Genomic DNA, 22,921 nt, shown 5'->3' with positions numbered 1-22,921 from the left:
TGATCTTAGCAGGGGTCCAATAGCTTTCGCCACACCTGCCTGTTACCAAATTCCATACATGCAGAGATAGAACACCCCCACTCTTAAAACAAGAGGCACCACTACAAACATTTTCTACCATTGTCACCATGTATGTCAGTGTCATCTCTAGTCAGAAGAACCTTCTAAGTAACAAAAAACCCCTGGCCAGTTTCAACCTTCTAAAAAAACTACTACCAAAATTATTCAAGTGCATTAAAAAATAAAAATTATTCTATATAGGAGTGGGACAAAATCCCAATATAAAACCTTCACTTCAAGTTCTACACTACTCTGTATTCATAGAAACTCCCCCAACAAAGGGTGCAGAGCAGAACATGGGTACTTCCCCTTACCATTCACCATAAAAAAATAAAAAAAAATCAAATTCTGGTGGCACTTCATTAAGAGCAACTCAAACTCCCTCCTCTACCAGGAGCATTGTATAATAAAAAACTTCTGCAAAAAATGTACTTGGGACCTATAGGAAGCCTGCCATACCATAACACCCTAACTGTCAGACCTCATAATAGTAATCATCCTACATATGAAAAGACAATACAGCAAATATTACAATAGGTCCTAATACATCAATACACCTCCTGTTAAGAAAACTGAGCAAGTCCTGCTGCTATACGTCTCTATATAAAAACTACATGCTAGCAGAATACCTCATCTAAATCACACATGCAAAACACAGTCAGACCATTGCCAAATACAAAATAAAGAGATCATAAAGTATAAATACAAACGTGCAGACAAAAAGTGAACTGGAAACCACAGTTCAATAATGGAAAAATAAAACATTGCATGCCTCATAAAACATCAAACAACACAATCAAGAAACATAAAATATCAATAATAGTAAAACCATACTAATAAAAAGAATATTTCAAAATAACTGACATATAGAACATCCAATAATTAAAAACTCAAATAATTTTAAAGTTTTCCAAGCACTAATAAAATATTTCAAAATATCAGACACATCAAATAATAGCCAACAATTAAAACTAACAAGGATTTAAAAATTCCTCACCCTCCATACCTGGGAACTTTTGATTTCCAGTCACCCTGAGATTGCTGTGGATTACAAGGGGGCCAAACAATCTTTCTCCTCTTTATCATACACTCACATACACACATTCATTCTCACTGACATACACTTGTTCACATTCATTCTCACGCTCAGGTCATGGTCCATCTCTCTTCACTCACACGGTTTCTCTCTCTCTCTCACACACACACACATACATACTCACATTTATTTTCATTCATACATACATGGTAACACACACACATTCTCACGTACACATGCTCCCTCTCTCTCATACACACATTCTCTCCCAGACACATGTTCTCTCTCCCTCTCATATACACATGCTCTCACAGACAAACACGGTCTCTCTCATGCACACATGTTCTCACAAACACACATGCTCTCTTTCTCATACATACATGCTCTCACAAACACACACACGCTCTTTCTCATACACACTAGGAATTTGCAGGGAAAATAAATTGTTTTTGTTTAACAGTTTTGGTTCATGGATTGCTTAAATTGTTTTATTTGTGTGAAAAGAAACAAATAAAGCAATTTAAAAAAAATACCAAAATGGCCAAAAAACAAAAACTAATCCTCCTTCCCACCCTCCTGGGAAAATGCCAAGGCTAGGATCCCCGCCCCCCACCCCCCCAGCTCTCACTTACCTGGTCTGGTGGAGATCCACTGGCTCAGATTTGCATAAGCTGAGGCCATGGTAGATCGCCACGGCCTTGGCCTATGCAAGGCTTAGTCTTTGTCCTAGACCTAGGTACAAAGCCTCAGCCTCAGCCTAGGTTCGAACTCAGACCCAGGCCCGACACCGTGACCCAGCCTGGAGGCTGGATTCCGATGCCAAGACTTTGGCTTGGCCAGGGCCTGGGCCCAGACCCAACACTGCAACCAGATCCTGATGCCAGATCCCGACACCGGGGCCTAGGCCAGAACTCAAACCCGATTGTGGGGCCTTGGCCAAGAGGCTGGGTCTGATTCCTGGGCCTTATCCGAGGGTCAGAGTACTGGCCTGAAAGCTCTTGTTCATGTGTCCTCTTCCTTCCTTTCTTGCAAGCACAATAACAGCATCCAGTGGGGTTGAGTTGGAGTTAATTAACTCTGGCGCATTCATCCCAGCATATGGCACCATTTTGATGTATGGCAATTGTATAAATGCCAAACATCAAAATGGTGCTATATACTGGGGTGAATGCTGCAGAGTTAATTAACACCAGCGCAACCTCACTGGACGTTGTCATTGTGCTTGCAAGTGAAGAAAGAAGAGAACGCCTTAAAAGGAGCTCTCAGGCCTATGCTCCAAGGCCTGGGCCTGATCCTGGACTAAGGCCCACGCATTTGGACCCGGTCTCTGGGTCATGTTGTGGCATCAGGCCAGTCTCCCAGCCTAGGTCCTGGCATCAGGACCCGGCCTCAGTGTTGGATCATGGCATTGGGCCTGGGTCCGAGCCAAAGCCCCAGCATCAGGACCCAGCCTTTGGGTCAGGTCACAGTGTTGGGCTGAGACCTTGGTGTCAGCACCTGGCATCCAGGTCATGTCATGGCTTCAGGCCAGGGCCTGGGCCTGGTTTATACCAAGGCCCTAGCATTGGGACCTGGCCTCTGGGTCAGGTTGTGGCGTTGGGCCTGGGTATGGTCTCTGGTCTAGGCCAAGTCCTGACACTGGGACCCAAACTTCGGCAGATACTTGATGGATCAGATAAGGGTTTTTGTTTTTTTTTTGGGGGGGGGGTCAGGGGTCTCGGCCGATGCCCTGGCTTTGGGCCTCTGCCGAGACCCCACCATTATGCTCGGGCCTAGGCTGCAGTCCTTACTATGGGCCTCCTTCTGCCTCCTTCATTCATTTCTGGCTGGGGTACGCTGGCAGCCTATCAGTCCTCTTCTTTCGCGGTGCGGGCTTTCTTCTCTCTGTGCTCACTTCCCGCGGACCCCCTATTGTGATCTGGCAGACCCCTAGGTGTACACAAACCATAGGTTGGGAACCACTGCCCTAAATGGTTCAACCTTTCTTCATTATGGAGCTGATCATAATCGTTTTTGTTGCCCTTCTCTGTACTTTTTCTAATTCTGCTATATCTTTTTTTGAAGTGCAATGGCCAGAATTGAACATAATACTCAAAAGTGTAATCTTGAATATCATTAATTGCTGGAATCAGCCTAAGACGTTCCTGTTTTTGTATAAAGTAGCATACAAGATTGGTCTCTTTATTTCTCAGTTAATAATAATAACATTGAGATAATTACAATGCATATTGCACTTGTTTGCATAAAATATTTCACTCTATAAAATGTTCTATGTTTATGCATTTGTCACACGGTCATTAAAAAAAAACCAAAAACATTTGTGCTACATTTTCAGGACATTTAATGATTATTATTTTTTCATTTGGGCAAGGGTCCTCAAACTCAGTCCTTGAGGGTAGCAACCCAATCAGTTTTTCAGGACTGCCACTATGAATATGCACAAGATCTATGTGCCTGCACAGCCTCCATTGTTTGCAAACAGGTCTCATGCATAATCTCATTGTAGAAATCCTGAAAACCTATCTGGGTTGCAATGCATCCCATGAGGACCACATTTCTGACCCATCTTTTATGATGTTCTTTTAGTATCCACTAAAAATCTTGTCTTAATTAAAAATGAAATAGAATAAAAATAATTTTCTCATGGGATACAAAGAGCAATTTTATGGGTTTACACACGCAAAACATCACAGCATGATTACATACACAGCATGATTACATACACAGCATGATTACTTTTATATGCTGGGAGAGGTGCACACTGATTCAGCATGTATTCATCTAACCTTCTTCTTTATAGCAGTGTCATAGGAAATAATATAATGTCTGATCGGGACTTTGCAGCATCTCATACTACTTGTTCAGAGGTGCCTTTATCCTGATGGACAATGAAATAGTGTCTCCATTCTAACATCAATTTGGATAAGAGTTCTTTATTGCTAAGTAGTGAAGTATGTACTCTCAGGGTCCTATTTAATTCAACATAAGGCAAATATATAGCAGAGCATGGCCACAAACACTATGGGCTAAATAGAACATTTATTGACTGTAGCAGTTTTGAGGATATAAAAAGAAAATTAGCATGAAAAAAAAACCCATGGCAATCTGAATAAAATCTTCAGAGAACAATTTTCAGTAGCCATTTTGGTGGATACATAAATTCAATTCATTGGCCAGAAAGAAGGATTTGCAGAAAGCTCTTTGGGAAAGAAGGAACATTTTACAAAATGTGATTCAAAGACTGAGTGTCGGCTGCACAGGAGACCAAATAGTGGTGATCTGGATGATAATGAGTGTGTAATGAGACATTTGGGATGAGGTCAACTCTGAACTATGGAGTATATTAGCAACCTCAATAAAATATAGAAGATTCTCTTTATCTATTTTCAGATGTGCAAAATTGCTTTGATGTCAGTCCCCTATGGAAAAAGGCAGTAAAAAATGCTCTGAATGTATGAACTGTAGCATCTGTGTAAAATATGGGCAAGAAGGCAAAAATATTTGCCTGCACTTACATCATGACTGTCTCATTTGCATACTGTCTGCAAAACTTAATTGGCCCTACTTCATAGGATATAAGAGAGCCTATACACTAAAGGTTAGCATACATGCTAAAGGCCATGCAACATATACTAAAATTAGGTTGCTATGTACTAAGGTACTAGTGTGCTCTTTAAATCAGGATTAGAAGCAATGAGTGGGTAGATGCCAAAAGGAGCAGAAACCCATGTACAGTGTATATGAGGAAATATCATGTAACCCCTGAGTGGGATGGATCCCTCAGACTGTGCCCAGGAGCCATAGGAAGAGAGATGGATCCTATCTGCTCTCAGTTCTCCATTGAAAGCTTTACAAATCTGAGTTCCAGGACTCCCTGTGGGGGGGAAGCATAACTTCAAGGCCCTTTTACATTGAATTCTATACAAGCCCTTTTAACTTCTCTGTAAACAGAACTAATAATAGTCACAGTCCTGGCATTCAAAAATCACTTTTTTACAGATAGTTGGTTTGATGACTGGAGATTATTTACAGCACTCAAATTGGTTTCAATAAAATAAATAAATAAATAAGCAGAAGAAAGATTAATAAGTTTGTGACCTCATTCAGACCACTGCTTGTTGCCGGCATTAGTAACATGGGATCAGTTTAATGTTTGGATACTTGCCAGGTACTTGTGATTTGGATTGGCCCCAATTGGAGACAGGATACTGGGCTTCATGAACACTTGGTCTGACCCAGTATGGCATATCCTATGTTCTTATGTTATGTTCTAGTAAAGTCTTTGAATTTAAATGGAAGTGAATTAATTAATACCAGTGGCGTAGCCAGAATTGATTTTTTGGGTGGGCACAAGGTTAACATGGGTGGGCTGTAGGCATGCAGGTCTACTAGTTGTTTTTTTACTGATAAATAATGCCAAATTATGCAGCATAGCATTCACATCTTCGCCTAAGTATGAGGTTTACTTAATGATACAAACATAATTCACGGTGATTTGTGGTACTTTAGCCTTCTTATTATTACGATTTTATACACGGCTCCTACCTGTCCATAAATTTTGAGAGAGCGGTTGTGTTGCTTATATTTAAATTGCTAACATCTCAAAATATAGATATATATTTTTACCTTTGTTGTCTGATCTTTGTATTTTTCTAATCAGTTGGTCCTGGTCTCTTTTTCCCATTTTTTCCCTTATAGCTCATTTCCTAATTCCTTTTCAGTGTCTTTCTTCTATTACTGTCTTCTTCCCTTCCACACACACACACACACACACACACATACACGCTTTCTCTCACAGACTCCCTCTCACACACTCAAGCTGTCACTCTCATATACTCCACCCCCCCACAAGCTCACATTCAAGTTCTCACTTTCTCACCCCTCCCCAGGCTTATATTCTTATGCACACACAGACGCACATCCAGGCACCCATTCTCACCCACACACATAAACCCAGACTCCCAATCTCACCCACAAACCCATGCTCCCAGTCTCACCCACACATATTCAAGCTCCCATTCTCATCCATACATATACACATTTAAGGTACTATTCTCACCCACACATACACACATTCAAGCACCCATTCTTATCCACATATTCAAGCTTCCATTCTCACCCACCCACACAAACCCAGGCTCTCATTCTCACCCATACATACACACATTCAAGCTCCCATTCTCACCCACCCACAAACCCAGGCTCCCATTCTCAACCACACATACACACATTCGAGCTCCCATTCACCCACATATTCAAGCTTCCATTCTCACCCACATACACACCCAGGCTCCAGTTTTCACCCACACACACTCCCATTCTCATCCACACATACACATTCAAGCACGTGCACAGCTTCCGCTTCCTCCCCCCAAAGCAGGAAGATCAGCTGCCTCTCCTGCTGCCACCGGCCTCCTGCTATCTTCGGGCGTCGGGCCGTACTGCCCGCCGAACTTCCTGTCGGGGAGGGGGGGAGCGGAAGCGCAGCGCACAACGTCCGCTTTCTCCCTCCCCCCCCCCCCAAGCAGGAAGATCGGCCCGACGCCCGAAGATAGCAGGAGGCCGGTGGCAGCAGGAGAGGCAGCTGATCTTCCTGCATTGGGGGGAGGAAGCGGAACCTGCGCGCGGCGCTTCCGCTCCCCCCCCCCCGAACAGGAAGACCGGTTGGCCATATGGCCGCAGTAGCGCTTCCCCATGTGTGCAGTGATGGCGCGCGAGGCGTGGATTCTCTTGTTCGCTGTCGCGGGGATGGGATCCCGCGACAGCCTTGCAGTTCCGGTGCCAGTTGGGTGGGCCTGGGTCTAAGTTGGGTGGGCACCTGCCCACCCAGGCCCACCCGTGGCTACACCACTGATTAATACATGATCTCCTTCTTATCCTTTCCAGTTATTCTGATCATAGAATGTACAATCCCTCTCTTAACTCCCAGCTATGTTAGATACTTCTCCCCTCTGTAGAATGGTTAGCATTTATCCCCAATTATCTGTCATAACTTAAGTCCCAATTTCTCATACCTCTCCTGAAGTCTTCTTAAATAGTTAGATCTCCTTAAGACAGTACCAGTGGGCACTCTCCTCTCAAGTGCAGAACACACGAGTCAGCAGCAAACACAATTATTCAATGCTCTTTTCCTCTGGCAAAGGACAGGATCCCACTGAAATCTTCATTCCACAGGCTCTTCCTAGCTGAAAGGTTCCTCTTCCCCAATATATTGGAAACTGATTCCCCAGGACCAAGGGCACTCAACTTCAGGTGGATCAAAAATAGACTTTGATTCAAAAGGGTAGAAAAGCAAAACAAGAGACAGGAAAGGTAGAAAAGATTCCATGACTCCCCAAATGAGGAGATAGTTACTTAACAAAGATAACTCAATGTTGAAACTCCTCTGGATCAGATCACAGACAGTTCTATCCCCTGGAGGAGTGATAGAACATAGCCAGAATCTTCCCTACCCCTTGATCAGCTTACAAGGGATGCCCCAATCCTCTATGAAGGGGTACCCAGGCTCTTATAGGGAAAAGTCTCTAAAATGGATCAAAAGAGTAAACACAGGCAAGAATAAATCAGGCAAGCCAACTGACTTCAAAAGGCAAAACACCAAAAAACCCTTCCCAGACAGAAAACAGAGAGCTCCTGCCTTCAGAACATCTAATTCAAATTCCATGCTCCTCACGCGTAAAACTGGGTTTTACACGTGTAAATGAACATTACCCATGTAAGAAGTGAAATGGTTAAAATGGTTTAAATTCTTTTTCAATAAACAATGTCAGGGTAAAATATATTGTTGACTCAAAGTTCTGCAACTGTAGGGTCCGAGACACAACAAGAGCCTGATACAAGATATGAACAAAAAAGTGTATTACTTCCGATGCATGATTAAGGAAGGCTGTGAACCTAACCACTCCCAAGATGTTTCAAGGCAATTTAACTTTCCCAGAAGGAGGAGTTTAGGAATGTGCACATCTTCACCCTTTCAACTTTAATTAACTTGCTTATCTTAATTGAATATCTTGGTTAGAAAGTGTATGTAAAACCTCCACATGCCATGTCAGTTTGAAGTTAGTACCTTAATGACTTCCCATGTTTCTTCTTCTAATTTGTCTGCACTCTATGGTAGCATGGCCATATCTGGCACCACATGTCCAGGCTTACCTGGCTTATACAAAGGCATTACAAGAGTCTCTGAACCTTTCCGATTGTTGGCTATGTTACCATTTGAAGTTGGACAGCTCTGGATTTTCTCCATTTCCATTTAATGAATCCTCCATCCTCAACCAAGACACCTATCTTGTACCTACTGCTGTTTTGCTCACCCATTCTAGCCCTTATGCCCTGCCTTTGCACACTAAACAGGCCGGTTGGTGTTTTCAATCTGAGAATGCCACACTCTGGGCAACCTGTATTGACATAATGACAGTGACTAAGAATGAGCCATCCTGTTTGGTAAAATACCTCTTATATACATGATGGAACTTTTTACATGCATGCTTTGATCATGAACTAAACATGACTGTCAATTTGTATTGGCTGGACAATATAATGGTGGCACTTCCTGGAGCACATCCCTCAAACTGTGGGGACCACTCCCTTAACTGCCCCATTTATCCTCCTTACTTTGACAGGACTATGCCTCATTGTGATTTGGTGGCGGGAACAGTTCAGTACATTCTATTCATTAGTTGTGTCCTATGGAAGATAGAACCCCAATCCAAGGGACACGTTCAACCTCAAATGTACTGGGAATTATACCTCTAAACCACATGATGAATATATTCCTTCCCCCATGTTCCTGCTTGCCAAGGCTTACATCAAAGCACAAGGCTACATGGGGCTGCGCCTTCCTGTTGCCAGTGGAGGAAACATTTCAAATATCTACTTTGCCACCTCTGAGGTAAGAGATAATGACAGCAGATTGTCTGTTTATAACACATAAGGACTGTGTTTTTTTCACCATGGGGCACAGTAAAGATTCATTTAATACCCCTGCTCAATTTTCTTTTGGATATGTTGTCCCTTTGTTTTCCCTGAGCAAGCATCATCAGAACTAGTTTAATTTTGGGAGAAAATGAAGGGTCTTGCTTGAGTTTCTTTTGAATGATGACCCCTTTCATCACATTTTGAGGACATTTTTTCCTAGTTTAGAGGTTTTTTAACTTGAAAATATAAATCATTCTGCCACTGTGTAAGTCATTGTGAATGAGACAATGAAAATTGTAGGATTAATGCAACAAATCAAGTCTCTTAAAGAGGTAGTTCTACATAATTGTATTGTTTTAGATATGTTACTCACTGATAAAGGAGGGATCTGTCAGTTTATTATCTCTTCTTGCTGCTCCTATATTAATAATGATGGGAACATTAGAAATCACATGCAGGTCATAGATTCTTTGCTATCATGTTTAACTCATTTCACTGATACTGAGAATCTCTCCTGGGACTTTTTGGGCATAGGGAGAATATTGGGAACCTGGGGTCAAATGTTACTAATGATGCTTATTTCTGTTATTTTATTCTTCTCATTTTGTATGTATTAGTTCAATTTATGTTAATGATATGTAAAAGTAGTATCCCTAAAATAATGTTCTCAATGTCTCTTGCAGTACCCCAGAATACTTCTATAGCTGAAGAGTTTGGTAAATTAAGCATAATGAGTGACCATATGATAGAAATTCCTTAGTCAAAGATCACATCCCTCTATTCTGGGTCCAAAGGAGGGACTGAAATGGTTAAAATGGTTTAAATCTTTTTTCAATAAAGAATGTCAGGGTAAAATATATTGTTGACTCATACCTCTGCAACTATGGGGCCTAAGAAACAGTGGGATCCTGGTGCAAGATAAAAACAATAATATAATAATAATAATACTTCCAATGCATAATTAAGAAGGCCATGAACCTAATCTCCCCAAGATGTTTTCAAGGCTAATTTAACCTTCCTAGAAGAGGGGGAGGGGTTATGAATGTGCATATCTTCATCCTTTCAGCTTTAATTAACTTACTCATCTTAATGGATTATCTTAAGAACATGTAAGAACATAAGAAATTGCCATGCTGGGTCAGACCAAGGGTCCATCAAGCCCAGCATCCTGTTTCCAACAGAGGCCAAAACCAGGCCACAAGAACCTGGCAATTACCCAAACACTAAGAAGATCCCATGCTACTGATGCAATTAATAGCAGTGGCTATTCCCTAAGTAAACTTGATTAATAGCAGTTAATGGACTTCTCCAAGAACTTATCCAAACATTTTTTGAACACAGCTACACTAACTGCACTAACCACGTCATCTGGCAACAAATTCCAGAGCTTTATTGTGCGTTGAGTGAAAAAGAATTTTCTCCGATTAGTCTTGGTTAGAAAGTATATTTAAAACCTGTATATGCCATGTCAATTTGAAGTCAGTACCTTACTGATTTCCCATGCGCACATAGGCCAATAAAATGAGTTAATCATAAAGAAATGCCTGTCTTCTTGAATGCTGTTATGTTCTCTTTTTTCTCATGATAGTGGGCTTTTGAAAATTGCTAGAATATATGCCATTGAATTGTCCATAGGATTTACACATGTAAATGATTTTTAAAATTTGCTTTATTAATATGTTACATTTACATGGGTATCTTACCTGTAAGACTTCTTGGATCAGGTGTTATGTATGCTATTGAAAGAGCTCAGCCAACAAGCACTGAGGCTTAGAAATAAAGAAAATGTATCAGAGATGACATGGTAAAAGATTTCCCAGAGGCCTCTGAGATATAACACACATTTTTCTGCACTTCTCTATAGAAAAGGAAAATATACCAATACTCACTTCAGCATTAAAAAAAATAAACCTGCATTTATTTAAAGAATGCAAATGACTATCACAAAGGACAATAGCTCTTCTAAGATAGTTGAACATTTCAAAATGAAGAAGCATAATGCTGTCACAAATAAATATAAGAGCTATCTCACAAGTTCTTAGCTACTACATGATTGTGCACAAACACATCACAGCATGTGTACTGTGTTCTAGCCTCAGATTACTCCCATGATCTGCAAGACAAGGCTACAGCATCTGAAGGATAAGTCTCTTAAAGAAGGCATTGGGGGAAACTATGAGGGATGTGGAAGAGGCAGCATCTTCCCATTACAATTTAGATGTCCATCTGCAACATTTCTACCAGAGGACTGCAGCCTGCTAAAACAGCCTTTCCTGATTATATGAATAGAATAGACACAATGGAAGAAATCAGAGCAGGTTTAGTGAATGGGGCTCATGGTGATGTTGTCAGTTGACTGGAATATGTTAACTAGCACACAGAAGTGGTTATTCCTATCATTGATGTGGTTTGTCTGTTCAGAGACAGCAGCAGGTATTCTAAGACATCAGCATGAAGTGCTATGAAAGCATCTATAGCTTCTTTCTACTCACTGATTCTAATCAGATGCCTTTGAATTTGCAACTTTCCATAGAGCTTTGAGGCCCTCACAAATTGTGTCATTGTGCTGTTGCTGCCCTAACATTATTAGGTTTTAATAGAGGTGACTGCTCATATGATCTTGCCCTCCCAATTAGTGCTGTCAGATTCCTTCCAGCCATCACCAGGATGGATCTGATATGCCTGAGGTGGGTATCATCTGAGCATAATCCTTCTCTTTCTTTCAGACACTCCAGGCTGAATGCCATCTGAAGTTATGGGTCATATAGCATGGCCTACTGGATTAATCTATCATCTAACTGTTCTGCTTCTTCTCCCTGAATGCAGTTGTGTTATCAAGTATTGCACTTAGGTAGAGTCCAGGAGTTTGGAGTACTTTCTTAGTAACATGCAGTAACATAGTGGATGATGGGATAAAATGATTAATTGGCCCATCCAGTATACCCGGTTACCCCTATTCACACTACCAGCTAAAGACGTTTTACTGCTTGAAGGATATTGCTTCTTATCCATGACAGGTTAGCTTGCTTCCACATTGGTTCTTTACCATACTGGATATAGATGACAACATAAGAACCCATGCTCAATCCATCATCCAGCAGCCCCCATATCTCAAACTTAGGGCCTCATTTTCCACACCGCTCGCACGCGATAAGGGACCTTTCGCACGTGAAAAGTCCCTTATCGCGTGCGATACCAGGAGGGGGGGGTGGAGTCGGCCCCGGAAGAGGAGGAGTTGGGGTGTCACTGGGGCCGACTCTGTGCTGACACCGCGGACAGCGAAAAGGTAAGTGCCTTTTTGCGTCAGCTTTCGCTCCCAATAGCTACACCTCCTATGGTGGCGCTATTGGGTGCGAAACCGGCAGCGATCGCACCGTGACCGTGCGATCGCTGCCGGCTAGTGCAGGCCCTCCCCCCGTTTGGCCCCCCGCCAAACGGGGGGCCAAACGGGGGGACAAAAGCCCTTAGTGAGGCTGTTGTCCAAACACCTGATTTCCAATGTCTCCATGTCTCTGCTGGATAGCACCCAGCCAGCATCAACCTGCTAGCACCGACCGGTTGGTCTCTGAAGAGTTTCAGCATTCTGGTGCCAACCCAGTAGCCCTATATCTTGCAGGAATGTTAGTTCTCAATTCCTTTATCTGTCCTTTGTTTATTCCTTATCATTTATCCCCTGGTTGTTTGCAATGCTATTGTTACTGCCGCCATAGAATATGACAGCAGATAAGGACCATTAGGCCCATCTGATCTGCCCAACTTCAATCCTGGTGCAGTACCACAGACCTCAGTCAATCTCTGTATCTTTCCTCATTTCTTCATCAATAGGGATTCTATGCACCTATTCCATGCTTTCTTTGAATTCCATTATTATTGTCTCTATCATCTACACTGAGAGTTCATTTCATACATCTACCACACTTTCAGTAAGCAACATTTTCTGATGTTGTGCTTGAGTCTACTCCACCCTTACCACTTCCAGAGTGTCATAATGTGACCTCTTGCTCTAGAGCAAAAAGAACCATTTTACCCCCAGTGATAGTGAATAAGTTCAATAGCAACTGCATTCAGCAGGAAAGGAGCAATATCCTCTGAGAATGGCAATGTCCTTTCACAGTCTCACATCCTACTTGATTCATTCTGTGACTGCTGTGAAAAAGTAGGTAGTTCTGATCTTGTAAATGAACTGCTGCCTCTGTTCTGTGCATGCAGATGTAGAACAGTCCTTCTTCTGCTAAATGGAAATGTCCTGCCAGCTCTATTACACATGCTTCCTGCATCTGTTGAATCTTAAAAATCATGATGCAGAGTTAGAATGCTGCAACAAAATTGTATAATACTAGTAGTTTCATGGGTAAAATAATGTTCATATAACTTTACAGCTCTCTTTCCTTTTTACATGAGATGCCAAAGAGGTCCTATACAAATGCTGACCATATACTAAAGAACAAGATGATTCAGAGAATTGTTGGAAAGGCTATTTAAGATCGATACTTAAAACAGTTTGCTACTGTAACTTTTAAGATTTCAAATTCCCTCCCATCTCACTAGTGAAATTTTGCCCACCTAAATTATTAATTAACTAAAATTTACCCAGGTTAAAAGAGATAAGATAGAGTGGTGTTCTGGGATGTGGCTAAAACTTACCCGGATAGCACCAACATTCAGTGCTCCCCAGATAAACTTAGCCAGGTTAGTCTGGTTGGGAACATCCTTGTCCTTAAGTAACCTGGGTAACTTTGCCAAGGTAATTTAGCCAGGTCTATTCAGCAGAACACTTACCCGGAAATGTTGCATTGAATTTCTAAGTAAAGTTACCCAGGTAACTGCTGCTCAGAGGCAAGCTGACAATAACATAAGGCAATTCATTCTTCCCATTGCAGTAAAACATACATGGAATTCAGCAAATTAACACACCAGTAATCCAGAAAGCCATAAGAATGCATGACAAAAGTCATTTCTACATTGGAAACAAAAAAAACAGCAACAACAGGGAAAGAAAGCATCACTTTATCTTGACAAATTCCAATAACAAACGATGAAGGAGGGCAGATGTTAGAACCCTGAGTTCTAATAAGGATCTGGTTCCCAGTATATTCACTATGAATATTTCTAAAAGAAATTTGCATACATTTAAACAAAGAAGTAGGGAGTTTGCATAATGTTGCTTGTTATGATTCCTCCCACGGCTGGAGCCACGGGAGGCCTCCTACCTGCGCAGAAGGAGCTGCCGATGCTGGGCCTTCCTGCGGCAGGAGCCGTGGACTTGAGTCTCCAATGCAGCTGGAGCCACCGCCGACACCTCTCCATCTTTGCGGCCCAGAGGCCACAGTCCCCAGTCTTTCCTGGTGGCTGGAGCGCCCTCAGTCCTTCCTATAATGACTGGAACCGCTTCTGATGTTGGGGCCTGCTTCACGGCCCAGTTCCTGCTTCAGCTCTGCTTTCCAGTGACACAGCAGCAGCATGACCGCTGTCCATGGGCCTGCCCACTTTTCCTAGGGGGCAGGGCCATGTCTCTTCTGCAGATTTAAAGGGCCAGCCCTCATGGCCCCACCTGGACTCCTCCCTGGGCATCTTCTGATCTTCAGCCCTATTTAAGGGCACTGCAGTCATTCCATCCTGGCCTTTGCAAGGGGTTAGTCCTCCCTAGAACTTCTCGTCTTCACTCCTGCTGGCATTCCTTGTTCTTCATGGGATCCCTCGTTATTCCGTTCCATGGTCTCTGCTGATGTCTTGATGTTCCATGTTCCGTGATCCAGTCCTGATTTTCTGTGTTCCAGTCCTGATATTCCGGATATTCCATCATCCAACTATGATGTCCTGAACCCCTGGCTCCTCATCCACCTTTCTTGGCATGCCACCATCATGTTCCATCACCTTGTGGCACAGGCCTGCCTCCTTGTCCACAGCACAAGCCTCCGGAAGGTCAACCTACCTGAAGCCAAGTTCCGTCTTGGTCCTGTGTCTTGAATCTCCCTGTTTGAAGTCAAGTCCCGTCTTGGTCCTCCGTCCTGAATCTCGTTCCAGCCCTCGGATTCCCTTGTGGCTTCTCTGTCCATGACCAAGACTCTGCCAGAACCTGCTCCGCTCTAGCGTGGTCTGTGACCAGCCATGGGCAGCTGTGTAGGGCACGCACCGGTGTAGGCCTCTACTGAATCTTCGACATGTTCCAGTCTCAACTTCCACTTCTACTCCTGGAGTCTGACTCCCTTCAACAAGTGTGGTCTGTGACCAGTCCCATGGGTGGGCTGTGTAGGGTTCGCTGTGTCGCAGCCTTATCTAGTACTTGATCCTGAATCCTCGTCTGAGTCTTCCTAGTGCTCAGAGTCTCCATGTTCCAAGTTCCTCATCTGAGTCTCCACGTTCCAAGTTCCTCATCTGAGTCTTCATGTTTCAGAGTCTTCATCCGCCTTTGCCGTCTGTCTGGTCTGCCACCTTTACCGTTCCCAGCGGCAGGTCCGAAAGGGCTTAGAGTAGTCGGAGGACCACTCAGAGACCAACCTTGTGTGGTTGGCCTCACTGAGGCTGTGCAGGTCGGCGGGAGTCTGGCTTCCTGGTCTCAGCCCAGGCTCAGACATGTCTCGCCTGCCTCGGTACCGCCTTGGAGTTCTCTGGGGTCGTGCCGTGGCTCAAGGGCACACAATCCCCTTGGAAATGGGACCGCTCTCCTAGCGCTCCCTAACATGGCTATCCTGAAAACTGCAGACATGTTTGCGGCATTTGAGGACAGGAGTTTGCCATCTCTAGTTTAGCAAAATACATTGTTTTGTGTGTTTGACACTAGCAATGGAATTATATTTATCAATTATAAAAATACTGAGAAACCAATGAAGAAAACCTAAAACAGTTTGGCATGGAAACTACATAAATTCCCATTTTAAATTTGGAAAGCATAATGTGCAGGTCTCCACCAAGGAGTCTCCTCTGTCACTAAAAGAAAAAAATCACACAGGAAGAATTCTGTGCAGGGGAGTTTGCTTGACTCCTACTAGAGTATTTCTTATCTAAAGAAAAATGGTTCATGAAAGTATAATATCCATAATAAACATTATATGGAAGATCTTTATGGTGACCCTGATTTGAAGCATGGTCATGGTGACAAAGTGTTTTATTTATAAGAGCATTTGGTCCTTTAAGAAGGTTGGACCCACGATCCTGTAAAGGGAGTATTGTTACCCAGTTATAAAGAGGAGCACATAAGATTTTGGCAGTTGTTTTCATCATGGATTAGGAGAATTGAAGAAGAAGCCCATCCAGGGAGTGGGTTCAGCCAGAAGCACACTCTCTTTGAGACAGCCCTGCAGGGGTTCTCCCCCATAGGTGCAAAGGCACAAAGTATTAGGTAGTTCTCTTCACAGGGAATCAGCCAAGGAGCAGTGTGTCTTCTCAATGAGAGACAACCAGAGACCCATCCTGAGTCTCAAATAGTGAAGGTGGAGTTCTGGGGAGAAGTCTATTATGAGAAAAGAGCTTTGAAGTAGAGAAACTCAGAAAGGTGAGAGCCTGGACACCAGGGAAGATGCGAGAAAGAGATTCTGGGGAGAAAAGAGTTTCCTGATGGTTAAAGAGATACAGTGTAATGAGTAGTGGATACTGAAATGTTTGGTGATGTAGACTTGGATGTAGGGCTGGGGTATCATGGCCTCTCTGTGAGAAGGGGGAATATACAGGGTGAGAAATGATAAAAATTGTATAAATAGTATCTAATTAATAGAATTTTCAGCTGTTGAATAGGGAAGTGGGAAGAAAACATTTGCAAATGGTTCTTTGATCCAATGAGCTAAATGTACATAGCTGTGGAAGCATTCATGCCTTTAACCTTTCTGGTATCCTTTGTAATCATCTCAGCCTAGCTGTGTACCCAATCTAATCAGTGATTCTCTGATACTTTATTTCATACTCTGACTGCTGGCATTTCCCAGAAAATAAAAGTTCTGATTGTTGGAATATGCATTGGAGTGAGTCCATTCTTCTGGTGATTGGGGGAGAGCAGCAAGAAGAATACAACAGACAGAGGTGGTCATAGAGGGGTGTCTCAGTGACAAAGATCCCTATCCATCTAAGGACATTTGCATGGCCCCTTGCCTCTGTGCCCAGATCCACTACACTGTCTATCCTACCCAAGCTTCCTCTGAACTCTCTTCTGAGAAACTGGTACTCAGCCCTTACCAGTGCCAGACTCAACATTTTATGCAATGACCCCCATTACAATTAGATACATGCATGATTCCTGTAGTCTTGGCTGGTGGGGAGCAGCACCATGAGATAGTTTGCACTTATTTCTTTCATGGGAAAACTGCCAATGGTTCCTTTGCTTTAGTTGTTGATAGCGCTGTCTAGCTATAGGTATAAAGCCCTAAATAACTGAAGTTCTCATTTATGGTCGGATTCATTAAAAACATTGAAATTCTTTTGCTACCATAAGAATAAAAAGCACTAGCTTTGTCAGGCTTACCTGATTTCTTTGAAATATTTCTTTCTTTCTCAGAGGCCTCTGCAGCTTCCTGGCTCCCGTGTCACCTCGCTCTCCATAGAGAGTCAAGTAAACATTTGCAAAAGTTCCTGCTCCCCACTGATCGCCAATGTGTACAGATACGATATATTTATTAACTGTGAGAGATTTAAGAATATAAAGATTACTGCAGTACAAGTCAATTACAATGTATAATGAGGGCTTAATTCCATCTTTTGTAATCCATTTTAATCTTTATTTGCATAGCACTGTTCCCAAGGGGTGATCAAAACACTCCATAATAAATGCTAGCTGCACGTTCTATACACAGAATCACAGCCTATGCAGTCCGGGATGGGTGAGCAGGTGGCATAGCTCCAGTACCATTGCTGTTCCTTCCGTCTTTTCTCATTTCCTCTCTACTACTGGGAGGACGTGCCTATATATTTCAGTACATACACATTTTTTTTAATGCAGAGAGCGAAAGTACATGCATATATTTATCTGCAAAATAAATGTAACATGCATGCTTTCACCATAGTTTATGCATGGCAGTAAGTATCCCATACTCAGCTTATGAAAATACTTACTTGTGTGCATGCTATTAATGACCCGTTCGCCGACTGCCACCAGATCACCCACACTTTTCCCCCTGACCCCCACCACTTAGCCCAGATCTCCCACCCAAAAACTGCAGACAAAAAGCAAGTGTGATTTCATTTCTGCACCTCAATTAGCGGGTGCTAAAGCAGGCGTACAAGGTTGGTAATGTATGCATGTGTACAACTTACAAAATATCAACTTGTGCCCATGCTGCAGAAACCCGGCCCAGAGCACCCTTTTTTTTGTTTACTTTTATACATGATGTTGCTAGCGTGCATATGCTTCACATGTTTACAATATACTCAGCCCTGGATTTGTCAATAGGCACTCATTATATCTGTGCCTAGGGTAGCAAACATTTAGGGGCAGCGGGCTGGCTAAGAGTTGCTGCCGACCAGCTGTGGTGAATCTCATTGAGCAGAGTTCATCTCTCTGCTATCCTCTAACAGACCCTTACAGGAGTGCCTAGGGGGCAGCCCAATCTGCTAGTCTGCGTTTTTGCTACTTACACACATAACTTCCAGTTTTAAGCACTGGAATCTTTTGAAAATTACCCCTACAGAGCTCACAAAATTAAAATGTCCAAAAACTTCACATAAAAATGAAGGCTTCAACAGATTTTAACTATCCACATGTCTAGTGAAAATGGGTGAAGAGTTGCAAATGAAATGTTGCCAGCACTGAAAACGCCCTCCCACTCAAAGATTTCATATAACATTTGGAAGATGACAGTCTCAAAGGAAAGAAAAAAGTTTTATGCTTATAAACTGGCCTTAGTTTTTGGAATAAACTGTTGCTGTATTTACCGGAATTCTTTATTGCATTTTTGCATGTAAAACTGGCCCAAAATCCTAGCCCACCACCAAAACATCACCTCGAGTTACTCACTCCAAGAGGAGATTTGGGCAACGTTCTCTCCACCTAGCTTGCTGGACACTCTACCTGGGCAACAACAAGCTAGGTGGAGAGAATGTAGCCCAAATCTCTTCTTGGAGTGAGTTTCCTCACTCCGATAGCCAGCAAATCTTCACTAGAGACCACTGTTCTTTCCGTAGGTCTCATGTGGAATGCGAAAGTGGCCCCCAACCCCCGACGCTCATACCTAATCCCCACCCCGAGTTAGTAGGTGGCCCTCCCATAGGGATTAAAATACCTGTCTAGGGCATAGGCACTATAGTAAGGTTTGTTCTCTCTCTCTCTCTCTCTCTCTCTCTCTCTCTCTCTCTCTCTCTCTCTCTTGGCCCGCGATGAAACACCCAAAGAATCATTGCACACTGAGAAAACATCACTGCATGCGATGTTTCCCCACTGCATGAAAGAAGCCTCATTTGCATTGGTAACACCCCCTAATGCGTTACCAATGTGATATTGGAAAATGAGACCCTTAGTCCTTAAATGGTTTTGCTCATTCCTGAGCAAAATATCATTTTAGGTATGAGTCAATGATAATATCTCTACCATGAGGAACATCAAAACTGGTGTCCTACAAGGATCAGCACTATCAGCAACGGATGGGGGTGAAACAGGAGTGGTGGCATCGTTAATTCTTAATGCGATGGATGAAAAATTAGAAAACATTCATGCCCATTTTAATGAATTTCATACCCTGCTGAAAGATAACTTGGAGCGCTTAACAGAGGTCGAGACACATCTGACAGGGGTGGATGAGCGAGTGTGGACTTAGAGTGGGACATGGCAGCAGTTCGATCAAAGGCAGCGAAGACTGAGCTAAAATTAGAGGACCTGGAGAACCACTCATGTAGGAGCAATCTGAGATTCATAGCTCTCCCAGAGAGCATCAGTGATCGTGATTTGTGGAAGACACTGGAATCCTGGCTGCCAATAGCAGTGGGCCTCATCGGAACATGTGGCATTCTTCAGATAGAAAGGGCGCATCATTTGGGAGTGCGTGATACTGGCCAGGGAAGGCCCAGACCAGTGATTGCAAAATTTTTAAATTTTCGCCACAAAGAAGAAATCTTGAGGCAGTACCAGCAATTGAGATTGCTGGACTATGAGGGGCAGAAGAGCTTGGTGTTCACTGATTATTCAGCAGCAGCTTCTGCAAGGCAAAAAGCCTATGCCCCAATCTGTTCCACACTGGTGCAGTGTCAGGTGCGATTTGTCCTCTAATTTCCAGCAAAATTGAGGGAAACATAATAATGCTACTCAATACTCATCCTTTTGAGACAGCAATGGAAATGCAGGAATTCTTTAATGTGCAGCTAAAAGCACAAGAAAGATAAATTATGGCTTGCATGGGAAGCCAGGTGAATGCCCAGAAATAAGATCGCTGTGATGGATGTAGTGCCCCGAGTCAAGAAATCATTTCTGTTTTATGTGCCCTTTTAGAAGCTTTGTTCTTTTGAGAGAGGCTTTTTTTCCTTCCTAAAATAAAGGACAGTGTGGTTAAAGACTGATATAAGTTAGTCCATGTGCCAAGTTTAATTGTTTCTAGTGGGGAAGTGATATTCTGTTCTGTGCATTAGATGGGAATGCATGGGATAGTGGGGAGTGGGGCCCCCGCACAAATGAAACACATTTCCTTTAGCTCATGCTTGAGAGAGTTTGGATGTTTTTGATGGAAGGAGGGAAGGGATGCGAGGGAGGGAGGGGGGTGGGGGAAGGGAGTAGGAAGAGGGAAACAACAAAGGATAGGGGAGCACCAGCGAAACAATTTTGTAGTATGGGAGAACCCTTCGGTTCAAGAGGTTGAGATCTAGGCTGGGAGGCCCTAACTGGTGGCGGGTATGTAAAAGTTATATGAGAAATTTTGTTCAGCATTGGGCCAGCGATCATGGCTAGCAGTAGATGTGCAACTTGGAATGTGGGGGGTATTGGTTCATTAACGAAATTTATAAAGTTTTACAAGCTTTACAAAGTTGGGGGCACAAGTAGTAATGATTCAGGAGACACACTTGGATGTAGCTAAACACCAAAAATCACTAAAACAGTGGGTAGGGAAGGTGTAGTCATTACAGTCAGGCCCAAGGAAAGCAGGACTGGCTCTTCTCATTGGGAAGACTCTGCTTTTTCAAGGCACGAAGGTAATTGCTGATAGGGAGGGGCGATATCTCATGGTGGAAGGTATCTTATTTGGGAAGTCCATAGTGTTTTGTAAAGTTTATGCCCAGAATAACCACAAATTCTCCTTTTTTGTATGTTTGGCCAGGCTACTCATATCTTACAGCAATGATATTATGCTGGTAGGAGGGGATTTTAATTGTGTCTCGAATAATCAGCTGGATCATTTTCCCACAATGCTGAGCCCACTGAATTCTGCTGGGAAGGGAGTAAACTATTTGTGCCACAATTTGGATTTAGTGGATGCATGGAGGGCAATTCATCCTTTATAAAAAAGAGTTTACACATTTGCAAGGTCCCTGATTATCTTCTTGTATGACGTTACACCTTCTCTAAAGTTTTGGTTTCAAAAATTGGCCCTCTTATTATTTCAGATCATGCGCCAGTGTGGATAGATTTAGGTTTCTGTTCCATTTGTTCTGTTCCAGCCTGGCAGTTCCCAAGGGATTTGTATAATAATCACACATTCTGGGAATATTTAATTAAGCAGTGAGATAATGTTGTGCCTAACAATAGTGCACATCAAGATTTACCAATATTGTTTTAGGAAACTGCCAAAGTGGTGCTACAAGGAGGTAAGATTTCTTATGCTGTAGCCAAGACAACCAATATAGTAATCTTGGAAAAACAATTGTATTTAGTTAAACGAAGGTATGAACAAGATCTAAGCAGAACGAATAATGATAAATTTATTGCTACGTAATTGGCTTTAAACTCGCTGCTTCATCAGGGGGCAAAAAAGGAAACTATGTACTACAAGTGTAAGTTCTACTAACATGGTAATAAGGTTGGTAGATCTCTTGCTAATCTCACAAGAAATTGGGAGCATACTAGGTATGTTACAATGCTGAGGAATGAATCAGGGCATCAGGTGAATTTTGGAAAGGATATTAGTTCAGATTTAGAGAGTATTATCAAACCCTGTATATGGTCACTCCAGGTAACCTGCAAGATATAAAAAACTATCTTAGTTTAGTTCACCTCCCTCAAAACCTGGAGCATGAATTAAGGTCTTTAAATCAACCAGTGCAATTGTAGGAGATTGTGCAAGGAATTAAGAAAGCTAAATTATTGAAGACCCCAAATCCAGATGGTTTTTCTGCCGAATTTTATAAACTAATAACCCAGCAAGTCATAGTCCTACTGTGAAAAATATTTACACACCACATTTTTAAATAATCCCGACAATCCCAACATGCACAGTGTTTCAAAGTAAAATTATGCGTCAGGGGATTATCTTTTTGATATGATATTCATCAGTTTTTCAACCATCTCTTCTCAGAGTTCCTTGGATAAAAAAAAAAAGCAACATTTCAAAGATAGCATTGGCTTCATTGACCTAGAAATGGGAAGAAGGAAGTATGGGAATGATAGACCTGAATATATATAATGTGGCATGTAATTTGAGGCACATAGCTGATTGGCTACTGGAATCCTGATTTTATACTCCGATAAGAATGTAATTGAGTTTATTGGCTCTGTTCCATTCCAACTGTATGCATTAAGGGGTGAAGGGCTGATGTGCATGGAGTAGGAGAGAGACCTTGGGGTGATAGTGTCTAACAACCTGAAGTCAACAAAGCAGTGTGACACAGCAATAGCCAAAGCCAGAAGAATGCTAGGTTGCATAGAGAGAGGAATATCTAGTAAGAAAAGATTAAAGAGGTTAGGACTTTTCAGCTTGGAGAAGAGACAATTGAGGGGGGGATATGATAGAGGTGTTTAAAATCATGAGAGGTCTAGAACGGGTAGATGTGAATCGGTTAGTTAGT

At 42.5% G+C, this 22,921-nt stretch overlaps 1 protein-coding gene across 1 annotated transcript in view; it reads right to left on the bottom strand.

The window, feature by feature from the left end:
- LOC115083385 (lipoxygenase homology domain-containing protein 1-like) overlaps positions 1–22,921 on the bottom strand; it is a 456,290-nt gene that overhangs the window by 384,576 nt on the left and 48,793 nt on the right. Inside the window, exon 3 of the mRNA XM_029587186.1 lies at positions 17,466–17,620. Within this exon, the coding sequence (XP_029443046.1) occupies positions 17,466–17,620 (155 nt within the window). The remainder of the gene's footprint in view (positions 1–17,465; positions 17,621–22,921) is intronic.

This window comes from Rhinatrema bivittatum, chromosome 2 (genome assembly GCF_901001135.1).
Source record: "Rhinatrema bivittatum chromosome 2, aRhiBiv1.1, whole genome shotgun sequence".
NCBI classification, from domain to species: domain Eukaryota; kingdom Metazoa; phylum Chordata; class Amphibia; order Gymnophiona; family Rhinatrematidae; genus Rhinatrema; species Rhinatrema bivittatum.
The sequence above is the reverse complement of the archived record's forward strand: the minus strand, read 5'-3'. Positions and strand labels throughout refer to the sequence as shown.